Genomic DNA, 25,842 nt, shown 5'->3' on the forward strand with positions numbered 1-25,842 from the left:
TGGCAAGTACTGTATATAGTTGTGCTGTCAGTAAAACGAACGTTAAAAACAACAACAACAACAACAACAACAACAACAACAACAACAACAACAACAACGTTAAATTACGTTGACGTATTATCCTGCTCGTGTCACCGTCGAACGTGTCCCCACAGGATGAAGTTGAAAGAAAGAAAGAAAGAAAGGAAAAAGAAAGGAAAAACCCTTGTCATAGTGTTGTGTGGTGACAGGAAGCGTCGTATGTTACCTGGCCACACCGCCACAGCAGCAGGCTGCTCGTCATCAGCAGAGGTAAGGAGGGCTGTCGCCACCGGGTGAGGCGCACAGGAAGCACCGGCCCGGTACCTGCACACATCGCCGACTACTTTTCCTCCCGGGACCAATGAGATGCACTCTTGACGATTCGGCGGAATTTCTCTTCGAACTCTGAGATGAACTCTAAGTGGACAGTGAACAGATTTCTTCTTATGACGTTTTCATTCTCCCACTTGTTCCTACTTGAGGGTGAGTCTGCACCTCCCAAAATTTCACTCGAGTGTACTTTGATACAAATATACTCGATATGTACCACAATGCAATGTACACTAATTCTGTTGTCTAGTGTTGTGGAATTAACTGTTAAGTTATCAAATCACAGAAATAACCGATTTTTGGTTAGATACTCATGTAGAAATGGCCTGTGCAATATGATGGACTCATTGTTCCTTTATTAAGCCTTATTTTAGAGATGTTATAGATTTTTAGTTATTTATATTTATTTATTTATGACATTGTGTCTAGGAGCTCAGAGGCGACTGTCAGTGGCAGAAGAAAGACTACAGAGGTAAGTGCATTGAATAAATAAACAAATAAAACTGAAGTGTCATCTATTGTGTGGCCAGTTGTAAATATGTGAACTAATTTCCCACAGTTTCACGGGCTGACGTTGATGGGTGCTTTTGGACCCACTTCACATTGTTGTGTGGCAGGCACAACACATCGGCTTGTGTGCTTGTGCACTTGTGCATCTTAGCACACTATGTGTGTGTGGTGTGCGTGCGTGCGTGCGTGCGTGCGTGCGTGCGTGTGAATGTGTGAGCGTTTAATGTAGTGTAGTTTCAGAGTCTGAAGTCAAAGGGTGTAAAGTGCACTTAAGTCTCCCCTCTGACTGTTTCGTCCCACTAATGTGCATGTTTGTGTGTGTGTGTGCAGGAGGGCTAATGCACTTCGGAGGAAACGGGATCTCCTTGGGGAGGAGGTTGGTACACTACACCTAAGAGAACCTGGCGGGGTCAGGGCACCCACAAGCACACAACACACTAAAGCGGCACAAAGCTGGCTTTGTAAAAAAATAAGACGTTCTCACTAACACATCCACTTATTCCCACTAAATGTGGCACAGCTCTAGACTTACAGCAGGGGGTTACAGTGTCTGTGTGTGTGTCTTTTCGTTCTCCAAAGACGTACAGGCCACTGTTGTCGGAGGATGCCGCCTCACGCAACATTCTGCACAACTACACAGCTAGAGATGCCTCCTCAGGTAAATGCACTCACTCTGAGGGAAATTTTAATGGATGTAAAGAGGCTCAAACCTGTTGGCACCCAAATAACTGGAGTTTGTTCACTTTGTTCTCAGAATATTGTGGCTGCCTTAATGGTGGCTGGTGTCATGAGAGTGGTGTGTGTGACTGTGCTCAATTCCAGGCACTTGGAGACCGCTGTCAGATCAGTGAGTAACACACACAGCATAGAACACAACACAGCAGAGAAATATGAGCAGAGACATAATTATTATTTTTTAACTTTTGTGAAAGTACTGTTGCAACCATAAAACTTATGGTTGCAATATTTCTTTTACCAAAAAAAACCCCAACAAGAATGACTATTGCAACCCCTAAAAATAAACAGATTTTTTTCATTTGGCCCACTAGATGGTGCTTGGCGCTCACTGTCTGATGGGCTAGGTCATCAGAGCAAAGGTTGCAACATTTTTGCATATAAAACATAAAACAAGACATCCATGATGTCCAAATTCTAAACTTCTTGCATATTTTTTTTTTTAAGTATTATTATTTATAAGAAATAAAAACCTGTGTCTGAGGAAATTCAGAGCTCTAGTGTTAACCAGTTGCTGCTGTGATTACTCAGAATAATCCATATTACATATTAACTTAACTGTTGATTAACAAATTGATTCACAACTGTTTTTGGTATGCAACAGTATTGCACGCTGGGATGTTTCATCAGGAGGCAATTACACAGAACCTATTAAATGGAATAAGTGGGTGTATGAGATTGTGTTGCGCTTGAATCACTGAACAAAGGTTAATCACAGTTCGTGCACACACTCCAGAAACTATTAATTATCAGATTTTCCCAGAGCCCTATCTGTTGTTTCTTTCTGTTTCTTTTATTGTAAGTATACCACTGTGTTCTCTCTCTCTCTCTCTCTCTCTCTCTCTCTCTCTCTCTCTCTCTCTCTCTCTCTCTCTCTCTCTCTCTCTTTTATTTTGTCTTTCTCCCTCCCTCTCCCTCTCTCTCTCTCTCTCTTTCTCTCTCTCTGTCTCTCACACACACACGCACACGCATACACAGACAATAAGGTAATAGAGTTCATTGTCTGAGCTTCATCTTTCTATAATATGCTACATCTTGGCAAAGGCAGATCAGGAAATAATTTCCACAAAGTGCTTCTTTTATTCAATTTGCTATAAATTCTTGGCTGATTAATGTGGTGAAATAGAAGTTGCTGAAAAATAATAAAAGCCATGATAAGAGATGAGGTGCATCAGTCACTCTTTGGGGTACATTTGTATCACTGTGTGAAACTACTTCATTATCAGAGGGCTTCTGTGTGATAAAGTGTTCATTTCCCTTTCAGTACCTAACCAGGGCCAGGATAGAGACGGCATCTGCAGGTCATGGGGTCAGCACCATTATGAAACATTTGATGGAATCTATTTCTATTTCCCTGGAACCTGCTCATATGTTCTGGCCCAGGACTGCCACTCAACTACGCCACAGTACACGGTGTGGGTAAGAGCAGTCAGATCAGGTTCACCCTCTGAAATACTCAACAGTTCCAGAAAGTCTGTTATTTGAGATCTACATTATAGGATAGTATTAAGCATTTGAGTAAATTGTTAAAAGGCTTCAATGATTTGCTCATTCTGCCTGAGCTGATCTGAGTGTTCTAAGGCTCACAGCAAACCAGTAGTGCAAAGTTCCCCAATGAGGGATTACTAAAGGTGCTCTATTTTATTCTAAGTGATTAAACAGACTCGTTTTTGTTATTACGATTTGTTTTGTGGTTAAATGATGCAACGCCGGCAGAGGTGGTTCAGGCAGACAACTGGCTGTGTCATGTGCCTGATCAGCTGATTGGTCACATGCTCTCCACACCTGAAAAATTCAGTGTATTTAAACCCTCCGAACTTCCTGGTTGTTCGTAGCAATGCTACAACCACACTGCTCTGACACTGTCCTGCTGCACTGCTGCTCCTCTGCATTCTTATTTCTACACTGCTCCATGCAAATCTTTTTCAAGGAATTAATAAATTGGGACAGAGTCTGACACCAAATTTGTATCTATTCTTGCTGCAGCTATACATAATGCTAAATAAAGATATTGCTTTCAATCCGGAGTTACCACAGTCAACTGTGATAAAGGATATGACCAGGCTTTAATGGTAAACTAGAAGGCAGTACCACATGCCTCTGTTTGTTCATCTTTATCTTGTCTGTTTTTTAAAAACACAGTTCAGTCATCAGTTAACCACTGATTTGAGTTTTTAAAGGCATCTCGAAAAGGATACTTTTGAAAGGCTTGCACGCTTAATTCTCCTCAGAATGAAGTTTCATTATTTATCTATTTTATTGCTCCCTGGAATTTTCACATTCAGGTCCACAACAGCAGAGCCTGTGATGGGAGTGTGTATTCATGCCCAAGAGCCCTCAGTCTGTTCTTCCCAAATGAGCAGGAGATCCACATCTCTGGGTATCAGGTCCACCAGGGAGGCCGCAGGTGTGTGTGCTGCAAAAATGTCATTTCAAATGAGGCAGATTCATTTTGTAGAGACCAGTAGTCACCTTTAAAAAGAGACCTCCCAACATTTGCTGTAATGTCAGCCCCTGATCATATTTCTCTGCTGTATTTTCTCACTACATCAATTGCCTGTCTCTGAAATGTCAGGTTAAATCTCCCTCAAACGGTCGGCGGTGTATTTATGGAGCGACTGGCTGATTACCTGCTGGTGAAGAGTGTATTCGGTTTCTCCTTGGCCTGGGACGGCGATTCTGGCGTCTACCTGAAGATGAGCGAGGAGCACCACGGCACCCCCTGTGGCTTGTGTGGCAACTTCAACCACATTGCTGGCGATGACCTCACCACCTCCCTTGGTAAGACCGGCCCTGACTGGCCACTCAGGCTGTTATCTCCTCTCTCTGCATCCACTTGGCTCAATTATTATAATTACACACTCAACACTGAGCCTTCACAATTATTTTGGCGGGGGCTCTTAAAGAGAGTGTTCTCGACAGTTGGAGAGATCTAGGCTTTTTGATTGTAATTGCCAGAAGGGGCAGCTTCTTCCTCAGATAGCCAGTAATATGAACTGTGGTACATAGCTGCAGATTGGACTAAAAATGAGCTCAGAAAATAAGTTGTTCAAATCTGCTTTAACATTAAAAAGCCAGTAAAAATTTATTTCATTTATCGTTTTAGTTCTTTTGATCTTTTTGTTCTTTTATGAGGTTGTTTCTCACAGAAACCGCTGCACATATGAGTGCACCGTCTCCGTTCCATGTACAGTGTTCTGTGTTGCAGTAGCACTGAGCGTTGACACAGGCTTTGTGTGTGTTTGCTCTGTGTTTCAGGCATTCTGACAGACGAGCCTGCGCTATTTGCCAACAGCTGGGCAGTGGATCTCCCGCACGAGAGAGCCTGTCCCTCAGTAGACCTTGACTTCAGTGGGCCGTGCCAGTCGGAGTCAGACATGGATGTGAGAATATATGCATTGCACCTCTCGGTATCAGTAGAAAAATACAGCAAATGATGTAACTTAACGAGTGCAAACTAAAGTGGTTGGCTATGTCACCCAGTTGTTGTGTGCATTACATACACTGTCTTGACTGTGTGCAGGATGCCATAGAGAAATGCAGTGCACTGCTCTTCTTTCCATTTTTGTCCTGCCACGAAAACATTGACCCCAATCCTTTCGTGGCCAGCTGTGTGTCTGACCTCTGCGTGTGAGTCAAAGCACCTTTTAATGCAGTTATTGACACACATGGTTTTGTTGTTGTTTCCTGTAAGTCAAAAAAAAAGTACAGCGGCCGTTTCCTAAGAGAGCTTTTGTTTCTTTGGTGTGTTTTTAGAGCCGACGACGAGGACACATTTTGCAGAGCCTTGGTTGAGTACACGAGAGCCTGCTCACATGTTGGGTATCCAGTGAGAGAATGGAGGGACAGCTTTCCTTCCTGCAGTAAGCCAACAGTGCATCTGTAATTAGATTTACTGGTCTGTCCGTCTGTCTGCGTGCTCCGCAACTATGTCCTATTTGAATTTTTAATGTCTTTTTGCAGATGATGGTTGCGATGACAGTTTTGTCTATCGGGACTGTATCAGTTGCTGTCCACCCACCTGCACCTTTGAGACGGAATGCCTGGGAACCAACCTTCACTGTCTAGATGGATGTTACTGCCCTGATGGTAGGTATTTGTCCTCCTCATACCTCTCTACTAATGCATACTGGGTTGATATTTTTGTTGTGTATGTTAAATAAGATAGGTTTACTTTGTTTTGGGATCTCCCCATCTACCAGCTTATGTGCTTCAACCTCATGCACCAGGTTGATGGCAAGGCTAAAACTATGCTAAAACGGTCATAATTTCCCGAGAGAACGCTGATTGATTCAGAAAAAAAAGTACGAAAGGATGAGATTGGCTGCTGCTGGGTTGCAGAAAGCTGAGCAGGCAGGAAGTGGACGCCGCTCAATGCAGCTAGGAAGTTCAAAATAGCATCTGTGAATTAAATTAAGAAAGAAGTTGTCAGATATCCCACTTAGCTGTAAACCTCTCGTTCACACAGGTCTCATCCTGCAAAATGGAACTTGTATTGCAGTATCTCAGTGCCCATGCGTTTATCATGGCACATCGTACACACAAGGACACGTGCTTCAGCAAGGATGCAGCGTTTGGTGAGGTGACCACAGAAATGGCGAGGAACGACGACGCTCACTCACTTGTTTTTTTCCTTTAAGCTCTTCCATTTTCCCTTTTCAGTGTGTGCATGGGAGGAGTGTGGAACTGCACAGAGACCAACTGCTCAGGTTAGTCATCTCTCTCTGAACAACTAATGGTCAAAGATGAGAAATCTGGCGACAGATTAATGACTGTGCTGCCTCTTTGACCCCCACCCCCACCACCACCACCAGCGGAGTGTTCGGTGATCGGTGACGTGTTTGTGACGACGTTTGACGGCAGGATTTTTCTCCAGCCCGGATCTTGTCACTACGTCCTGGCCAAGAGTCGCGGCAGCAAATTCACAGTCACGCTGCAGTACACCACCTGCGCAGAGGTGCACACAATCACTCAACCATACGCGGCACGCGTGCACACACGGCCACCTTTGATGCAATGTTCCATTTCAACAGCACCAGGTGTGCATCCAGTCAGTGACGGTGGTGCTGGATGAAGATGCCAATCACCAGATCACTCTGACCAGAGAGGGGGACATTATAATCGGTGTCAACCCAGTGCTCGTCCTTCCTTATGTCAATGGTAGGAGCTGCCTGCAATCTGATCAAACACGCAATAATTGCCACCTCTCCCATTTGAGACCCTCTCGTTCGACGTTTTCACACTCCCATTTTGTCAGACCCTGGCAGCGTCGCTGCGCTCACGACCGGCGCTGCTCACATGTGTAACACGTGCAGCTCCGCCGATGCTTCATCTCGAGGTTCTGAGTTCCCCCCCCCTATTCTCCTCATCACGCAGCAACAGAAATAGACCAGAAACTGATCCTTGGGGTTGTCTTCTGAACATCATATCAACATTGCGCTACTGTAGCTGCGTCATTGTTGAAGCAACAGTGAATATATCTGTAAAATGTGGCATAGAGATTAAAAAAAAAGAAGAAAAAGATTCAGGTTAACAACAGTGTTGCAGTGGTGCACCTTCTCTTCCTCTGCGTCTTGTGCTCTGTCTCAAAAGGGGTTAAAGGAAAACTAGGACGGCATCACGGCTGATTATCAAACGATGTAGCAGCCAGGAGCAGAAACACTGTGTCCATGATAACATCAGAGTGCAGCCGCCGTGCTTTGCGCGCGCACCGCCACGTGGACAGGGTGCACCACAGGCCACGTCTTTTTACTTTGCCTTTGATCGATGGCTTTGTTATTTTATTTCTCTGCTGGCTCACAGACGCGTTGGAGGTGCACAGGCTGACTTCTGTGTTTACACTGCTGAAGGCACAGATTGGCCTCAGGCTACATTATGATGGTCGAGGAGGGCGAGTCTACTTGCAGCTGGACAGCCACTGGCGTGGGCGGACTCTTGGCCTCTGTGGAACTTTCAATGGGAATCTGCGAGATGACTTCCTGTGAGCACGCCCCTCCCCTCTAATGCGTCACTGTTGAGAATTCTGCTGTACCTGACTCCTCTTGTGTGTGTGTGTGTGTGTGTGTGTAGCTCTCCAGCAGGCATGATAGAAGGCACGCCTCAGCTTCATGCCACAGCTTGGAAGGTCTCGTCTGCTTGTGTCACTCCAGTCAACCTACCTATCATAGACCCGTGCGAAACAAACCAAAACAATGGTAATAAACAATGATGGATTCTATTTTTTATTTGTTTTTTTCGAGACAAGAGCAGTTCACTCAGACAGTTCATGATTGAAACGTTTATTGCAGCTGCAAATACAGTACATGTGACATGTTTGGCGTCGAGGCTCCAACCTCATGACTCCCTGCAGCAGGTTAGCATTGAGATTCTGGGGAGTCAAGAGAAAACACAAATAACATAAACCCCCTGATAGATTAACAGATTATGAGGAGTGATGAAGGAAACCAGAGCCTGCAGGTGGATGCTGGGGTGGAGGTGGGGCTGAAGGAACAAGTGCAGTACTGATGCATGGCAACAGCGCAGAGCCAGACTTGAGGGATTGGGTGGTTTAAATAGAACGCCAAATTAAGAAGGAGCGTTTGATAGGTGGTTGTGGAGGGTGGAACATGTCACTTGTTTATCAGCCCAGCTTGAGTTGCTTGCCTGGACTATCTCCCAGGGTTGCCTCATTTATCGACAGAAGCTTAAATTCTAATTTTCATTTATTGGTAAATATTTGTTTTTAAGTATGTATGCAGTAATATTAATCTCTCCGAAGCTCAGGTGGTGTTGTGTATGCAGGATTTTGGCCATAACAGGTGTGCATCCTATGTTTTAGTGTTCTACGCGTCCCAGTGTGAGGTACTGGTGGGGAGCGTGTTCTCCCAGTGCCACGACTACATCAGTCCGTACATCTACCAGCAGCACTGTCGCCACCAGGCCTGCCGCTGCGGGAGCAACTGTTTGTGTACAGCACTGGCTCACTACACGTATCTGTGCTCCAAGCACGGAGTCAACATCGACTTCAGATCACAAGTCTCTGAATGTGGTTAGTGACTTTTACACCAGGTTCACATTTTTTCCAAATAAGAGCACAAATTAGTCACCAGTAGAGCCAAACGGTAAATACAAAGTTTGATGAGTGCATTGCATGTTTGTTTGTTTTTTTCACACAGGTGTGGTGTGTCTTGGAGGCATGCTATACAGCTCCTGCGTGTCCTCTTGTGGGCGGTCCTGTCGTGCACTGTCTGGCATGGAGATATGTAACCCTGACGACTGCGCCGAGGGGTGTGGCTGCCCAGACGGCAGCTATTACGATGATGTGCGCCAGCGCTGTGTGCAACTGTGAGTTGTCACCCTCCTCATACATCATCCTAATTGTGGTCATCCATTCCCCGTTAGGCAGAATTACACATGCAAATACGCTGGCAAAAAAATGGTCCAAACACAGGGCGCTATTGTCAGTTTATGGTCCCATTTTTCACTGGAACCATTTTCAGCTCTTCATTTTTTCATCCCGGACTTCACTGGTGCTGCCTCGCGCAACCAATTATCCTAAAAAACTTCAATGCGGTCAGTTTTGGCGTCCCGCTAAAGCTGCGGCTTTGTACCCTGCGGATATTTGCCAGGGGACAAACACCTGACTGTCACCAGCCTGGCAAAGGGATCAGAGCCTTGTGTGACATCACACAGAGGGCTGATTCCCAGAACTGCAGAACTTCAAGCCCATTTTCCAAAAAGTGGAGCAAGCAAAACAAGTACAGGTGAACTTTCCTCCTTTCTGTAGTGTTAAATGACAGGCTAGACACACATACTGCTGTTAGAAAACTTTGGTTGAAGGAGTAACACGAGATACAGGAGATAATGCGAGACCTTTATTGGGATTTAGGTAACACTATGAGTTTCTCCTCAGGTCACAGTGTCACTGTTACGCCATGGGCGGCGTGTCACAGCCGGGGGAGGTGACCTTCAGCGCCTCGGGCCCATGGTGAGTCACAGCCAGCCTTAATCTTCTCTGAAATCAAAAACTCACTGCCAACCTGCACACAGGGTCACATCCTTACACACAGCTTGTCTGACATATTTTGGGGGAAGCAATAAGAGTGTGAGTGCTTGTCAAATGAGACGTTGGGCAGGTCAATGAGCCGTGTTAACCACTGAAAAATCTCCCTTTGTTGCCTCCCTCCATCCCCCCGTCAGCCTCTGCAGAAACGGCAAGATGGAGTGCGTGCCAGAGGAAAAGGGTAACCTTCCACCTCCACACTCACAACAAAGTCCCGCTTCAGGCCGCGTACTCAGTTGCCCTTACGTCTGCAGTTGCCGCATGTCTCTCATGACTGACACGTTGTGGTTGATTTTCTATTCAGTATTGATTTTTGATCCGCAGAGCCTGACAGTGTCGAGGTGGGAGAGTGTCCGGAGGGGAAAGTGTATCACAGCTGCAAGGAGCAGAGAGGAGGCGTGGCCTGTGCACCAACCTGCCGCAACCTGATGTTGAACCTCACTTGCCCTCCGAGCACACCCTGCATCTCTGGCTGTGTCTGCCCTCCCGGGTAATACAACCTCAGCCGCAGATGAGCGCATTCTAATCTATTATAGATAAGTTAACAGTTTGGATGTTTTCCCCAATGTGTCTACATTGGCATAGTTGTCCATTCCAACTACCCCGGCAGACCTATGACTGTATTATTGTTATTTAAAACAAACTATTCATGGTATATTTTATACGTCTCCCATGGCCACTAAACACAACACAAGCTACAACTCAAACAGCAACTAGAACATATTTGTGAAGTGAAGTTGTTATAATTGCCATTTTATAGTTTTTTAAATCTGTAAACAAACAATTATTTGTGGTGATTTGGTGGAATTTGGAATTTCTGCAAGGAAGGAAAAGTGTAAGTCATTTCCATTGCTGCTCAGTGTTTTGAACATTTTACTTATTCATGGGGGTCTGGCACATTTTCTTATTTTTCCCAAACCTCGAATTCCCAAATGTTTATGAACATCTACCCTACACAGTTTACCCAAACTTGCACTGTGAAAATCATTTACTGCTTTTCACAGTGATTTGAAATGGAGCTCTGCATATTCTGTTGGTCTCTGTCAGGCTGCTGCTGCACCACGGCCAGTGTTACTACCCCGAGAACTGCCCCTGTGCCTGGCTGGGTCTGGAATACTTACCTGGAGAAACTGTGGAAACACCCTGTTACAAATGGTTTGCAACTTCCCTGTGTTCTACATGTCGTCCTACAGGATCGGCAGGATTTTGCAGTAAAATCACAGACTTCCCATTTTTATCATTTTGTTGCCAGCGTGTGTCACCGAGGCTATTTTAACTGCACATACTCACCGTGTCCGGCTGTGTGCACCGTCTACAGCGACAGGCATTATCACACTTTTGATGGCCTTGAATATGACTACCACACTGACTGCCAGGTCTACCTCCTCAAAGTGAGTGGTTTAGGATTACTCTTACTTGGAAATGTCAAAACTAAATAATGTTTGTTTTTTTTTTTCAATAATCTGGAGGTAATCGGTATAAATAAAATAAAATAAAGTACAGTATTTAAAGATCTGAAGTCATTTATAATATTTCTAAGTGGGTTATACTAAAATGTTTGTGTGTGTGTCTGTGTGTCTGTGTGTCTGTGTGTGTGTGTGTGTGTGTGTGCTTGGTTTGCACTGTGAAAACGCTGGCAGACACTGTGCAAAGCTGTACCAATACAAAGAGGCCAGTGTTCGCTTCAAACCCAAAGGGCTCCGGCGCTCCCAGGGATATAGAATAGAATTAGTAGAACAGACGTTGTAATTCAGACCAAACAGACTGGCAGCCACCATGCAGACCTGAAAAGAATGGGGAAGCGGGTCAGGGCTGTGTCTTAATAGCCTGGAGTGACTTCCTTCTCTTGTCACCTCACATGTCCTCGCAATAACAGTCATTCCTCCGCAGGTGGACTCCGGCCTCAGTGGCTTGGCCATGTTCCAGTCGTGATATTACACGTCCGGCGTTGTCATCGACGCAGTCCGATACATTGTGTTTGTGTTTGTGAGACAGAAAAGGAGCAGACTTGGCAGGGCTCCCTTCTCTCGGGAGTAATATTCGTCTTCCTCTCCCTCCAGAGTGCAGGAGAAACCGAGGCGTCCATTGTAGCCCAAAACAAGGCCTGCTATGAGAGCGGCATTGTGTGCATGAAAATGCTGGTCGTTCACGTGGGACTTACCAAGATCTACTTCACTGACAACTCTGGCACCCCTGTATGCTCACACTAAACTACTGTCTTTTTACACTGTACTAGTATAGAAATATGCACAAGGTCGTTGCTTTACTGACTTATTTTTGTTGTGCTGCCTCAGGGCCCTTCCACTGTCGTCGGGCGAGGCTCAGAGTTTGAGCTCTGGAGAGCCGGCTACTACACCGTGATCCACTTCTCCAGCCAGGACTTGACTATTCTGTGGGACCGCAAGACAACAGTTCACATCAGAGCAGGACCTCAGTGGAAGGTCTGGACCAGGGGTTCGTTTTTGCCAGTCGAGGAGTTGGCGAATAAAGTCTGAAGAAGTCTACCGTCTCTTTGTCCACCAGGGCCTTCTCAGTGGACTTTGTGGAAACTTTGACAGTGTGACAGTGAACGACATGACCACCTCCAGCCACATTGAAGTCAATAATGCGCAGACTTTTGGTGACAGCTGGGCTTTGGGACAGGTACGTGTGAACTCCTCATTATTTCTGCCTTTACTCCCTTTCCTTTTTTAAATCACCTTCTCACAGTTTCAGTCCCATTTGGCTCTCCGTCACTCTCTTTTTATATGTGGATCCCTCCCCTTGAGTCCATGGGGATATTTAAGCGTATTCAGACACTCAATCACCTTCTGTCTGCCTGTGCGTGTTTGGTCTAGTGTGAAAGTGACTACGTACTTGTACGGCCATGTGAAGGGGACTTGGGCCGACAGCCATATGCCAAGAGGGAGTGCGCTCTCCTCTACAGTGATGTCTTTGCACCCTGTCACAATGTGGTGAGTCTCATTGCAGTGACACACGTACAACACTCAGCCCAGCACATGGCAGCAACTGCATGTATTTAGGCATGGAGATGATTTGCTGCTGCCCAAAATAAGATTCAGAATGGGTAAGTATTTGTCAACGGGCAGGTTTTTCAAGTACATCCGCTCTTTGAGTGGATGTACTTGAAGAGGAAATGTTGTGTGGAAAGGTGTCAGAGGTCAGAGGGGAACAGTCTTCTGCAAGCATACGTTTCTTTTGTGATTATGTATTTCTCCCTATGCCCAGCAGATGGAGCCATGTGTGTGCATGCATAGGCAGGATTCAGGAAATACCCTAACAATGTGACATCAACACTTTAGATGAGAATAAATTGAAAAAAAAAATCTCATTATGTAAATAAATCTGGAAGGATATTAAACAGCTAATCCCTTGTTTATCGGCTCTTCTGGTTCAATCTGCTGCATTTATATGTAATATAATATGGAGAAAATGGCATTGAAGATAAACAAGTTTTAGGGTAAATAGAATTCATTAAAGTTTCAGTAGACAAAATATGTCTTGTTACAAAAGTTTGGTCATCATCGTTAATCGTGTTGTTAAAATGTTATGTGATCTTATTTAGTATTATTGTTGTTGCAAAAAGTGGTTCAAAAACCCCTCGAGTCGTATTCTTCATTATTGACTTTGCTCACATAATGGAAAAAATAAAACAAAGCATTTATAGTAACTGTTAGTCTTCAGCTTTTATCCGAGTCAGCAGCTGTCATTTCTTCTAAAGGAGGGAGATTCCCGCCTTCAGAACTCTTTAGGTCTTTGTCAAAAATGCAAGACAATGGTATTGTGTAACAATACTATATGAGAGACTACAGAATATGCACCATATCGCACTTTTCGTACATTATGTTGTACATGTATATAAACATGAATGTATAACCAAGAGAGCTTTATTTTTCATGAAGCTGTTCTAAGGCTGCTCATATTTGACAGCTTTTGTCAGTCAGCATTTCAAGTCAGTCTTTTCTTAGAATACCTAACGAGTGACAAAAGTGTTTCTAGGAAAAACCTCTGTCATGATCCTAAGAGCTATACAGGGACAAAAACATTCATTTTGCCTGGCTGTGCCTCCTCCTGTCCATCACAGAGCTTATCTGATCCTCCCTCCACCAGAGGTTGACCCACATTCTTTTGTCTCCATGTCTCATCACTCGCTTTCTTTCTGTTTGAATTATTGAAAACTACTCTCCCTATCAGTAGGACCTCCCCTCATTTGCCCCATGCGAGATTTGCCCTGGTTCGCTCAGTGACGCCGAGTATTTGTGTGTGTTTTTGTGTGTGTTTCTGACTGTGTGTGTACTGTCCAGGTGGATGTGGCCTGGTTCTACAGGAACTGCCTCACAGACACTTGCAACTGTGACCGTGGCGGAGACTGCGAGTGCCTGTGCACCTCCATTGCTGCATACGCACACAAATGCTGTCAGCAGGGGGTCACCATACACTGGAGATCGCCCTCCGTCTGTCGTGAGTTGGCACACAGACGCAGCAGACACAGTCTCAGACGATGTGGAAAAACACCCCCTTTTATCTGCCCATGGTGCTTTTCAGACCATGCTTTCCTATATTGTCATCTTAAATTTAAGGATATTTTTTGGCCTCAAGCCACGATAAGCTCATATCCTACCTAATCTAGTGAGCACAAAGAAGGAACGCCTGTTGAGAATTTAATTACAACTGCCGCAAACATTCCCAAGATCTAAAGGAATTTGTTTTGTGATCACTATGACGTTTCAAAAGAATTTATACCCTAATTTGGAGTATAGTTCGCCCCAAGGCTTTGGCTCTTTTTGAGGTTTAAGAGGGGCAAAAATATGAGTTTTCTCTTCTGTTCCCTAATGATGAAGCATTTATTCCTTAAGATATTTGTGGGTCTCCTGTACAGAAATGTGTCGCTATGCTATCGCGGCATCAAAGCGCCCGAACAATATCAAGATGTGAGATTTCAGTCACATTGCACAAACTTAGAAATGTGTCTGCCGCTTATCTCTCCCCTCGGCTGATGTCCTTTTATCTCTATCACGTACCTTAGAGCCGCGGAAATGCTTTTAAACTCTATAACTGTTCTCTTTCAGCGTACGACTGTGAATACTACAATCAAGGTATGTGCAAGAGAGAGGATTAGTCCTTTTCATTCAGCTCTCTTGTTGATTAACCTTTCAAACCCTCCGCATTAATTACCTGCTCGCTTATTGCCGCCTTATCTTGTCCCCCTCCTTTTTTTGTGTTATCTCGCTTCGCCACAGAGCTCGGCAGTGGCCCATTTTCCTTGGTGAGCGCCGTTTCTAACGACACGGCGTTTGGAGTGAATCGCACCAGCAGCACAGTCTTCCCCCTGCTCAGAGAGAGACCCGAGCAGATGCCCTCCCTGGGAATAATGTTCAACTTCATGATCACAGCAGGCATGCAGAGGGACCGAACGTCACGTGAGTGTCCGTTTTTTACACACCTGCGTCTGACAAAAGTGTCTTCGGGGCGGAGGGGTTGAATTCATCTCTCCCCCTGTACTTTCACAGGCATCCCTGTGGTGTCACTGGAGTCTGCAGAGAGGCCAAATTATTTCCTCGTCGTGTCGGAGCACGGCCGCCTTCGCATGGAGCGCTGGAGTCGAGGGGCGGAGTTCAGTCGGCGGGCGACCTTCATCCAGCACCAGGGGCTGTTCCTGCCTGGTCACACCTCATTCGAGCTCGTCGGCCAACCTGGAATCTTTCTGACACTGACACGCACGGCTGCACAAGCTCGGAGATACGACCCCTCGGACGACTTCAAAATCAGCAGCAGCTTCACACTGGAGGGTCGGGAAACGCACGCATGATAGCACACACACACACACACAGACACACGTGTGCATTACCGTGGATGGCGAGCGCAAATAATCAGGTTCCTCTCCTCCACCCCTGACAGAGAGCAGTTTTGTGATTCCATACCGTTTGATGTGCGAGTGGCGCTACCAGGCATGCGCGAGTCCTTGTGTTCAGACGTGCAGCGACCCCGATGCTAAGCGCTGCCCCTTCCTGCCTCCGTGAGACACTTGACTCCAATTGAAAACATTATTAAGGGTCCTTTATTAGAACCAGTACATTTGATGTCTACCTGAGCTGCTAATAAACAGTGTGTATGTGTTCCAGTGTTGAGGGTTGCTTTCCACGTTGTCCTAAGAACATGGTCCTGGATGAAGTCACCCGAAGATGCGTCTACACAGAGGACTGTGAGTGCATCTTCTTAACAATGCACATTATGCCTAAAGGCCCCTTTTATGTTTCACATTTACAAGATGAATTGCGCCCGCTAGGTGTGTCCCTGCCGCCGACTCCGACGCCCTTTGCGTTCGTGACGCGGCCCAACAGAACCACCACTGCACCACCACCAACTACAGCCCCAACGGCCACGACTGTGACCACAAGAGCCGCGACCACGCCCCTTACGACCAGCAGTCTTGCTACCCGTGCTGCAACCTCCACCTCCACCACCGTTAGATCCACCGCTCCTGCTGCACCCAGCACGGCATCCACCTCGTCTCCGTCTCCCGCTCTCCCTCCCTCCTCCACTGTCTCCACCACTGTCTCCACCACTAGCGCTCCCTCTGCTCAGACGGACATCAGCACTCTCAGCACCGCTTCCCCAGCTGCAGTCACATCAGCGACGCCTCCCAGAGAGGTGACCACAGTCCCCCTGACTCCACCTCCTCCACGACCCACTACTGTTTCTTCCCCACCCTCCACTGCCTCGCCATCCGCAGCATCCCCGACAACTTCCCCGGCAACTTCTCCGGCGCCCCCCTCCCTGCTTCCGCAGACCACAGTCGCCCTACCTGCCCCGCCCACCTCCATCCTGGCAACCACAAGAAGCGCAAGACCGACCGCTCAGCCGACAGTGACAGAATCTGCCTTTGTGGAAATTGCAACCGTTGCATCCGACACGTCGACGGTCGTGACAACTGCAGAGCCGCCTTCCATAACAGTCAAGTCCACCGCTGAGTCTGTAAGCACGGTAATAGTCTCAAGTCCCGACACCTCGCCGGCAACAGAGGGAGCTTCAGCCACTGGGCCTTTTGTCTTGCCCACAACTCCCTGCATAGTAAGTACTGTTGTTGCAGTTGAAATTCAGCGCACAGTCATGAACCCAAACACCCTGAAGACAAACACGTGTGTTGAACTTGATAAATTGGGCCAGTTATGCAAGGTTTGCTTCTTGAATTTATTACTTACAAGAGTGATTCTGTGGATTCGAGGTTTAGCATCAGCATTATGGAGCCTAAAAATAGAAAAAAAAAAGTCTGACTTCTCATTAAAAATAATAGTGGATGTGTAGAAACATTGTGTTGCATTGCAATGTCCAGGTCATGCTTGTACTTCATTTGGGCAAAATGAACCCTTTCACACATGCAAAAACATTACCAGTTTCTCTGATGTTACTATATTGCCTAGGTTACTTTTAAATGAAAATATTTACCTTCCATTGTCTCCTGCAGTAGAAGATTTGACGAGCCATCCGTCCTTGAGCTGTTTGGCATGTCTTCATCATTGTTGGCCACCTTGGTCGCCCACATAATTGCGGCACACGGCTGATGCTCACGGTGTTGATTATATGCACCTCTGCCATGAAAACCCATTCACGTAATCGAAAATGACATTTCAATATCTGTCCACCATTATGCATAAATGGGTTAAATCGAGTCCACATTTACATGAGGTGCTGGGTAATAATGCCACCAATGGTTGAATTGATGAGGAATGCTTTGTGTGTATCAGTGTATTTATCATTGTCGCCGCAGCCTCCTTATTCTCACCGTATTGATGAATGTGCCGAGCTGATCTGCTTCAACGGCGAGCTGCTGCTTCACAACTCGTCTCTGCACTGTCGCTACAACACCACCCAGCCCCAGTGCAGCCTGCTGGGTCTGCCCATCCTTATCAACACAGACCCCTGCTGCCCACAGTGGCAGTGCCCATGTATGTTTTTGCCTCAGAATTACTGTAGACTGCAGGGTTTTGTCGCAATGACGGGCGGTTGGTTAATTATTCCTGATACGTTCCCCAGGTCGCTGTACCGTGATGTCAGACCTGCGAGTAATCACCTTCGATGGCAACAACGCGGCGTTGTACGACAATGGCTCCTACATCCTGGTCAGCCTGCCCAGAGAGATGATAATTGGCACCGTGGAGAAATGTCCAACCAGCGAGGTAACAAAATGAGAATAAACACTGTTACATAAGACACCTGTCACTCATTTCACTTTTTTTCCTGCAGAGCGTCAACTCCATCAGGCGAACTGTGAGTACAGTCCCTTCTTATGATTAACTGTTTGAGCACATTCATTCAGTTTGACATTCATTATTTATATTGTCACTTTTTTGTTCTTTAAAATTGCTTCCTACTCTCCCTCCCTCTCTCTCTCTCTCCCTCTCTCTCTCTCTCTCTCTCTCTCTCACACACACACAGAGTCCTTCAGGTGGAACATCTGGTCTGTGTTTAAAGAAGCTGAACATAACAACCTCCTCCTACAGAATTATCATCAATCGCCTGGATCGCAAGGTAAATCCCTCTCTAATCCCCCGGGAGATTTCGCCTCCACTCCAAGACAGATGAAACTGTCCCTGTTTCACTGTCTGTCCTCAGGTGACGGTGAACTACAGACATGTGCGCCTTCCCTTTTCCCATCACTCGCTCTACGTGGAAGACACGGGCAGCATGTACCTGATCCAGACACCCGGCGGGGTCAGCATACAGTGGTATCACAGCACTGGCATCATGGTGCTGCAGTACATTACCACCTATAATGCATCTGTGCCCACTCGAGGCTTGTGTGGTGGGTACAAAAACACACGCGCATGTCTGCTCACCCCTGCATCCACGCCAGCCTTTTGATCAGAGTGTCAGCCGTCATTACATAAGGGCTTATTGTCCAAACAACAGCATCGCTTCGACTTGACTCATCATGGGAAGTGACATTTCCAGACGTCGAGAGCCATTTGGCTTAATTAGGCGGCTCGCACACACACACACACACACACACACACACACACACACACACACACATTGTCTGACTCAGAGGCATCCGTATTGATCAGCCAACAACATTCAAACCACTGACAGCTGAAATGAATATTATTAACAGTCTCGTCCAGGCAACATTGGTCTGCAGAAGATCATTGCATGTTGCTGCCCAACACAAAAAAAAGGTCACATACAGCTACACAGTAATTGATCTAGGAATGTATGGCATCCCCTGGCTTCAAAAATGCTCGCATCCAAATACACAACACACATCTCACATGGATGCAAAAGCAATGACATTTGCACAATTCCTACAATGGCAGTCAACCTCTTTACCTGTGAGCAGCTTTAATGTCACTGGCTGGTGCCTGAATGCTGCTGGCCGTTACACAGACACCAAATGACTTTCTTTCTGGTGCGTCAGGCTGTTGTGATGGAAACCCAGAGGATGACCTGAAGCTTCCCAACGGCACTGTGGTCAGAGAGGTCGGGGACATGATGCTCTTCCTGCAAGCCTGGAGGGTCTACACCACTGATGAAACCGAGCATATGCGACGGGTCGGGGACAACTGCACCACCGGGGACTGCTCCACCTGTCTCTCCATGCTCCGCCAGAGAGCCTTCACTCCATGCCATAGTAAAGTAGGCAGAGAGCCCTCTCATTGAAATGTTGAGTTAATCTGCCAAGGCAACAGTTCTGGAAAGATACATCCAGTTGCTGATAGGAGGCTGAGAAAAACTCTCAAATGAGTTATTTTGAGAATTAATTCTGTCAAGTTTTTTCTGGTTCACCCTTTTCAGCCGAAACAAGTTGTCCCTTGAGTGACAAAGACATCTGTAGAGTGAAGAAGGCAAACACAAAATTTACCCAAGGCAGTCATTCTGCTACAGAAGAATTAAAAAGCTCATTATCAATCCTTGGCTGAGCAAAATCTGCTCCAGACAGACTTGTTTCAGCTCATTGGAGTCTTCATTCGAACGCAAAGATCATTAAAGTGCATGTCAGTAAAATGCAGTCTCGATCATACAAAACTTTGAGATGTTGCTAATAGTCTACATATCAAAAACATATGAAATTACCTCCAACATATAAAATAAATATGACAGATGACTTCCCTGTCAAAGAGAAGTGCTGTGAAATGATAGAAATAAACTGCGAATAAACGGCCAAATCACTTCCAAGGCCTTAGCGTGGCACACGGGGAGACGTCCAATCATCTCCATTCTGACTCTCACTTTGAAATGAAACGTCGTATGTTTGCAGGTCTCCCCCGAACAGTTCTGCGACATCATGTGGGCAGGAGACTTGCACTACAAGGACCACCAGTGCGACTTTCTGGCTGCGTACGTGGCGGTCTGCTACACGCACCAAGTGTGCATCAGCTGGAGACGGCACAACTTCTGCCGTAAGCGGGAGAAAGCAAAGCACACATGCTCACTCTCACTCTCCCACCGTCTGCTCGCTGCATCGCTAAACGGCCCATTTCCCTCCCGTACGGTTAGCCCTGCGTTGCCCCCCCGGTAAGGAGTATCAGCCCTGTGTCAGCACCTGCACCAGCCGCACCTGTCTGAACAGAGAGTACTACGAGGAGAGCACCTGCTCCTTCATCAGGGAGGAGTGTGTGTGCCGCAGCGGAACCATCCTGCACCGGGCCGACTCCCCGTACTGCGTCACCGAGGACCGCTGCGGTGATTAAGCGGGCGCTTTGCATTTGTGATTGAAAGAAGGAAAAAAATGGGCAAGTGAGAAAGTTTTCAGCGCTGTGTTTACTCGCTTGCTCCGATGTGCCCAGTGTGCACGGACAACGAGGGCAATCCACGGGCCCCGGGCGAGGTCTGGAACGGCTCGGCTCGCAGCTGCTGCCTCTACAAGTGCGTGGAGAACGGCTCGGTGGTGGCGGTGGAGCCGGACTGCAGCTCGGCCCCGGCGCCGCAGTGCGAGCGAGAAGGGGAGTACGTGCTGGACGTGGTGGAGGAGGGAGCCTGCTGCCCCAAGAAGATCTGTGGTGAGTTTTTATCAGAGGTCTGACTCAGTTATATTGGCATTAAAGGATGATCATCATGATTTTTTTTATCTTTTTGTTTGCTCAGAATGTAACATGACCATCTGTGACAGCGAAGCACCGTCTTGCGATACCGACAACAGGCTGGTGATGGGCTATAGCGCTCTGTCCTGCTGCCCAGAGTACAGATGTGGTAAGAAAATAAAATAAAAACAGCAGCAACTCTCAGTGCCTTGGATGTTTTGCGTGGCGGTGTTCATATGGTTTTGTTCAAAGGGATAATCTGTATTCTAAACTGCTCCTCTCCAGAGTGTGACCCCGCGGCCTGCCCTCCTGTGTCGGCCCTCAGCTGCAGAGAGGATCAGTTCCTCGTGGAGGTCCGCGGAGAAAAGCCCTGTTGCTACTCTTATCTGTGCGGTATGTATGTTGCAGAGCATGACCCAAGATTCCAGGTCGGCCCGTTAGCGTTCGTCTTGGACAGTTTAGCCACTACAGAGGTCAGAGATAAATCTGTGGTTTCCTGCCCGTTTGTCTGAGCAGTGTGTGAGTCATGCATCGAGCCCATTCCAGCGTGTTCGCATGGGGAGATTCTGGCCGTGGATCTTAACCACACCAACAGCTGCTGCCCTCGGTACCACTGTGGTGAGTGTGAACGGAGCGTGCCAGTGTGCGTTTGTCCGTCTTCAAAGTCACACACAGTGAACAGCATCTCCTGTGTGTTGCAGTCTGCGATGCCAACCTGTGCCCCGAGTCTTCTCTGAGCTGCGCGCCTGGTCTCACTCTGGTTCAAACCACTCAGCCCGGAAGCTGCTGCCCGCAGCACCACTGCGGTACGTGCTTGCACACATTCATATCACATGCACATGATATGCAAATAATTGTTGTTTTTTTTATGTATAGAAACCCGGGGGCCCGAGGCCAACAGTGACGTCATATTTCTTCCACCCCAATACATCTCATAATACTCTCAATATGACACGACTCGAGAATATATACAGAATCACACTTACACGTTACACCACCTTCATATAGGTGACCTAGTAGAGCAACACTTAATAAGTGAGCTGAAGCTCTAGTACAAACTTGTCCAATAAATTGCAAATTGTTGCCCTTTCATATCAGACACCAACAAGTCAATAACAAAACGTATTGAACTATTAAATTATTAAACAGTTGAACACTTTGGTGCAGCTGCTGCGCCAATGAGCCACAGTATTCACATTTGCTGGCAACTGGATCTCTGGGTTGAGTTCAGTCTTTCAGGCTCTCAGTGCTCATCCAATGACAGGATGTGAACATGTGAAATTCAGCTTAAGGCATCGAAGAATCGAGATCTGATTGGTTTTCACAACTGACAGTGGGCCGTTCACTCACAGCAGACAGGAACCTACAATGTTGGTTCTGCTGGCCGAATGCACATTACATAGAACCTGACTACAGAAGCTAGTTGAACTATGATTGGATAAAAACTCTACTGTAATATAACAACAATGGAAGCAGCACACCCAAGTGGGTATTGTATGACTTGAGAAACTTTATTATCATATTTATGGGAAAATGAGAAGGCCTTGTGTGACAGCCCGCCACTGTTGAAAACCAACCCGAGCATTTACTAGGCCTGTCAGGTACTTGGTTTTAAACTTTGCGCTGCCTCTCATTTTAACTTTTCCCCCTCTGTTGCCTTCAGAATGCCAATGTGAAGATAGCTCTCCCCCCGTCTGTCAGGTGGTAAGTCGGCAAAAAAAAGCTGCGTCAACAAGCTGGCGTCTAATAAGGTTCCGCTACAAGGAAGACAGAGTTAGCAAATGAAGTGAAGTCAGCACTCTGTTTTCTCTCAGGGGGAGGAGCTGGTGGAGATCCCAGACAGCAGCACCAACTGCGGCTGTCCTCAGCACCAGTGCCGTATGTGCAACAGAATCATGAAAGCTTATGAGAAAACTCCTGACATACATGATTTACAGGCTGTAGATGTCCCTGCCTCTTACATTTTCATAATAACAAAGTCATTAACAAGGTACCCTGCACCCCCACCCTACACCCCCGTGTGTTTGTTCAGAGAAGTCAGCTGTGTGTGTGTTCCAAGCGGTCACAGTGCTGAGCCCGGGCCAGTCCCTGGTCCAGTACCTTGAAGGTGAGCTGTGTTACACAGTCCACTGCCTGCACCACAGAGATCCAGACTCTGGCTTCTACGCCATGGAAATCTCCTCCGTCAACTGCACCCAAAAATGTGGCCCAGTATGTATTTCATTTTGATAGTAACAATATCGACGCATCCCTAATAATAATAATAAACAAGAACAAGAATAAAGATTTTTTTTCATGATCTCCGCTGCAGCCTTTGCATCCACTTTTCTGCCCCGCCTGCACCTTGCCGCTGCTCCTCACTCCAGTCGTCATCTTGTGTGTTGCAGCATCAGGCGTACGTGACCTCCACCGACCCTCAGGTCTGCTGCGGCTCCTGCAGAAACGTCTCCTGCACTTTCACCAATGAAAATGGGACGGCGGATCTTTTCACAGTGAGAACAAAAGAAAATCGTCGTCCGCTTGACAACACCGCGCGGAATAAGCACTGGATTGGTGTGTGTGTGTGTGTGTGTGTGTGTGTGTGTGTGTGTGTGTGTGTGTGTGTGTGTGTGTGTGTGTGTGTGTGTGTGTGTGTGTGTGCGTGTGCGTGTGCACAGGCAGGGAGCTCCTGGGTGGAGAACTGCACGCGATACGACTGCATGGAAACAACAGTGGGAGCGATGATTCTTGCATCAGGGGTCGTTTGCCCTCCGTTCAATGACACCGAATGTCTACAGGTCAGAACATCAGAATGCGAAAGAGCTTTGGTCTCAATTTCGAATCAAACTATTTGCATTGTATTCTGTGTCATAAGTGTTTGTGCACACACGTGTTTCTGCTTCTTGTCTCTGTCTAGTCCGGCGGTGTAGTTCAGAGCTACGTGGACGGTTGCTGCAGGACATGTGAGTCTCTGATCTTTCTTTCTTCCGCCTCTGGTGATGCTTTGAGCAGCCGATCAGCGCATCGGTGAGCACCTTGTTGCCTGGCAGTGGATGGGCTTGTTGGCTGAGTGATGGGGTTACGTGGCCTGTTGTAGAGGGTGGACACTTGAACCTGTTGCTACACTTCCCACAATCCACGGCTCTTCTGCTCGGTTTGCCCTGTGCTCTGTATTGCGAATTCAGAAAAAAAAAAAACATTTTGAAGGCTTTTCAGTTTACGATGACCGACTTTCATTCATTCACCGTACCAAACAGGGAACAACAGGCTGTCTTTTGGTGAACCTTGCAGTGGTGACTTCTCTCTTTTGGCATTTCGCACTGCAGCCGCGCACGCTTGCCTGCTTCAGCGGTGGCCACGCAGCCCGGCCGGTCAGGGAGCTCCTGGGCGGATGTTCCTCCAGCGAGGAAGTGAGATGTTTCACGGCTTAGAATCTTGAATCTCTGAGCTTCCCGTCACATGGAAGTGTGACTCTGTTCCTTGGCTGGCTGGTGGCGCAAGAAAGCCAAGAACAAGTGGAATCTGTATGCATGCCGTCTATACACCGATTCCCTCCTGCAGGTGTCTGCATGTGGCGTTGAAATGTGTTGTCCGTACCAAACGTAACCTTTGTGTGTGTCCTCACCACCTTTTCCGAAACGGACCACCTCCATCGCAACGGCGCCCCCAGGTTCTGGAGTGGGTGTGTTGCCGTTTACCGTTAATCCCGTAACCCCCACCGGTAGTACTAACTGTGACACAGGTATCGTCACTCTCCACTTTTTGCACTGACTTTCACTCCTTGGCATCCTGATGCACAGCACCTCACTCGTGTCCTTCTGCGTTTAAGCGTTGTGTGAATGTGATTTTTCTGTTGTTGCGTTTTCATCATTCCCCCCCCCCACCCCCCCTCTGCAGTTGTTAAAACCTGAACACTCGTTATGGTAAACTATATCTGCTCTGCCACACATTTGACAAGTGTCTAAGGTTAAAGCAGCGCTTCGACAATGAGCTGCGTTTTTACACTTTTTACTTCAGAAAAAAAGTGCATGTTCCAGCTTTAGTTCAAACAAGCTTTGATTGACACAGAGGTTCCCATTAATCACAGGTCAGTAGAACTATGTGAGAAATGAGCTCTCCTCCTGCGCCACACAACAGCTAATCAGGTTTGCTCCTACTGCTGGGCAACAAAGAGCCCCACTCAGCAGGCCTTTCTGTTTTAAACATGTCCGTGTCTTATGTAAGTCTTATATTTATATGTGTGAGTGTATGTGAGTGTGTGCTATTTATATTTATAAATCTTTATGTGTGTGCTCGCGTGCCTTTCCATCAACTTGCACCCTCACATTCTTTGCTGTTTTGTCACTGATTGTGTTTTTTTTTTTAAATACATCCCTGCGTATTTACTCTTTTTTCAACGTGCGCACGCTGGCGCAGGTAAGGAGGACGGCAAGACGTGCAAGCGAGTGGCCATTCGGACGACCATCAGGAAAGACGATTGCAGGAGCAACGCACCGGTAGGAAAAGGAGAGATGCAAGCTGATTTCAAACCTCTACACGTCCCTTGTCAACGTGTGTCCCCCCCCCCCCGCAGGTCACGATCTACTCTTGCGATGGGAAATGCCCGTCCGCCACCATATTCAACTTTAACATCAACAGCCACGCGCGCTTCTGCAAGTGCTGCCGCGAGAACGGACTGCAGACCCGCACCGTGACCCTCTACTGCTCCCGCAATGCCACCGTGGTGGACTACAGCTTCCAGGAGCCGGTGGACTGCTCCTGCCAGTGGAACTAGGGAAGGGAGTCTGCGAAAACATAAGAATGAATGAATAAAATACACACAGAGGGGGATATTTGTATTGAACACGAGAAGCTTTTAGTTCACAGCTTTGTCTTTTAGCTACCAGAGGTCTTTGGAGATTTTAAACCAAAGCTCAATGATACTTACCTTTTACAAATCAAACACTTGTCAGATTTTGCATATGTTTTACAAGCTAGTTCTGCTCTCTACATTTGATCATATTGGTGTCTCTGTGGAAAAAGACGTAATGGAAACATATAAAAGTTTCTCTTTGTTGCTCCTTGTTCTTGAAGTAAAGTAGATGATTAAAAGAGTGTCTGTGTTTAATCAGTGCTCATTTACCTGCCGCCTCCATGCACTCCCCGACACATCGGCGCTGCGGACTTTGATTGCGAGCGCGCCTAATGACCCTGAATCATCAGTTTGAG

General features: G+C 46.9%; 1 protein-coding gene across 1 annotated transcript; it reads left to right on the forward strand.

The window, feature by feature from the left end:
- Nucleotides 1-216: 216 nt before the first annotated feature.
- Nucleotides 217-25,809, forward strand: otogl (otogelin-like). The gene is made up of 58 exons (XM_076037998.1): nucleotides 217-504; nucleotides 781-823; nucleotides 1,192-1,237; nucleotides 1,441-1,519; nucleotides 1,616-1,708; nucleotides 2,861-3,015; nucleotides 3,882-4,003; nucleotides 4,172-4,377; nucleotides 4,855-4,979; nucleotides 5,120-5,226; nucleotides 5,353-5,459; nucleotides 5,560-5,685; nucleotides 6,065-6,173; nucleotides 6,259-6,305; nucleotides 6,411-6,553; nucleotides 6,630-6,756; nucleotides 7,399-7,576; nucleotides 7,666-7,790; nucleotides 8,414-8,623; nucleotides 8,751-8,919; nucleotides 9,488-9,562; nucleotides 9,775-9,818; nucleotides 9,962-10,127; nucleotides 10,685-10,792; nucleotides 10,890-11,028; nucleotides 11,698-11,832; nucleotides 11,932-12,078; nucleotides 12,161-12,280; nucleotides 12,475-12,591; nucleotides 13,942-14,098; nucleotides 14,707-14,733; nucleotides 14,878-15,057; nucleotides 15,148-15,426; nucleotides 15,536-15,653; nucleotides 15,760-15,839; nucleotides 15,924-16,708; nucleotides 17,406-17,583; nucleotides 17,672-17,814; nucleotides 17,882-17,905; nucleotides 18,074-18,166; nucleotides 18,251-18,440; nucleotides 19,053-19,270; nucleotides 19,893-20,034; nucleotides 20,132-20,317; nucleotides 20,422-20,634; nucleotides 20,720-20,824; nucleotides 20,941-21,048; nucleotides 21,172-21,273; nucleotides 21,357-21,461; nucleotides 22,319-22,359; nucleotides 22,470-22,533; nucleotides 22,688-22,866; nucleotides 23,043-23,147; nucleotides 23,313-23,432; nucleotides 23,552-23,597; nucleotides 24,305-24,376; nucleotides 25,051-25,130; nucleotides 25,208-25,809. The coding sequence occupies exons 1-58, from the start codon at nucleotides 432-434 to the stop codon at nucleotides 25,406-25,408; spliced, it is 7,782 nt and encodes a 2,593-aa protein (XP_075894113.1). The 5' UTR covers nucleotides 217-431; the 3' UTR covers nucleotides 25,409-25,809.
- Nucleotides 25,810-25,842: the final 33 nt, after the last annotated feature.

This window comes from Nelusetta ayraudi, unplaced genomic scaffold (genome assembly GCF_046127955.1).
Source record: "Nelusetta ayraudi isolate G7.1 ecotype Tasmania unplaced genomic scaffold, CSIRO-AGI_Nayr_v1 ptg000053l, whole genome shotgun sequence".
In the NCBI taxonomy this organism is placed as follows: Eukaryota; Metazoa; Chordata; class Actinopteri; order Tetraodontiformes; family Monacanthidae; genus Nelusetta; species Nelusetta ayraudi.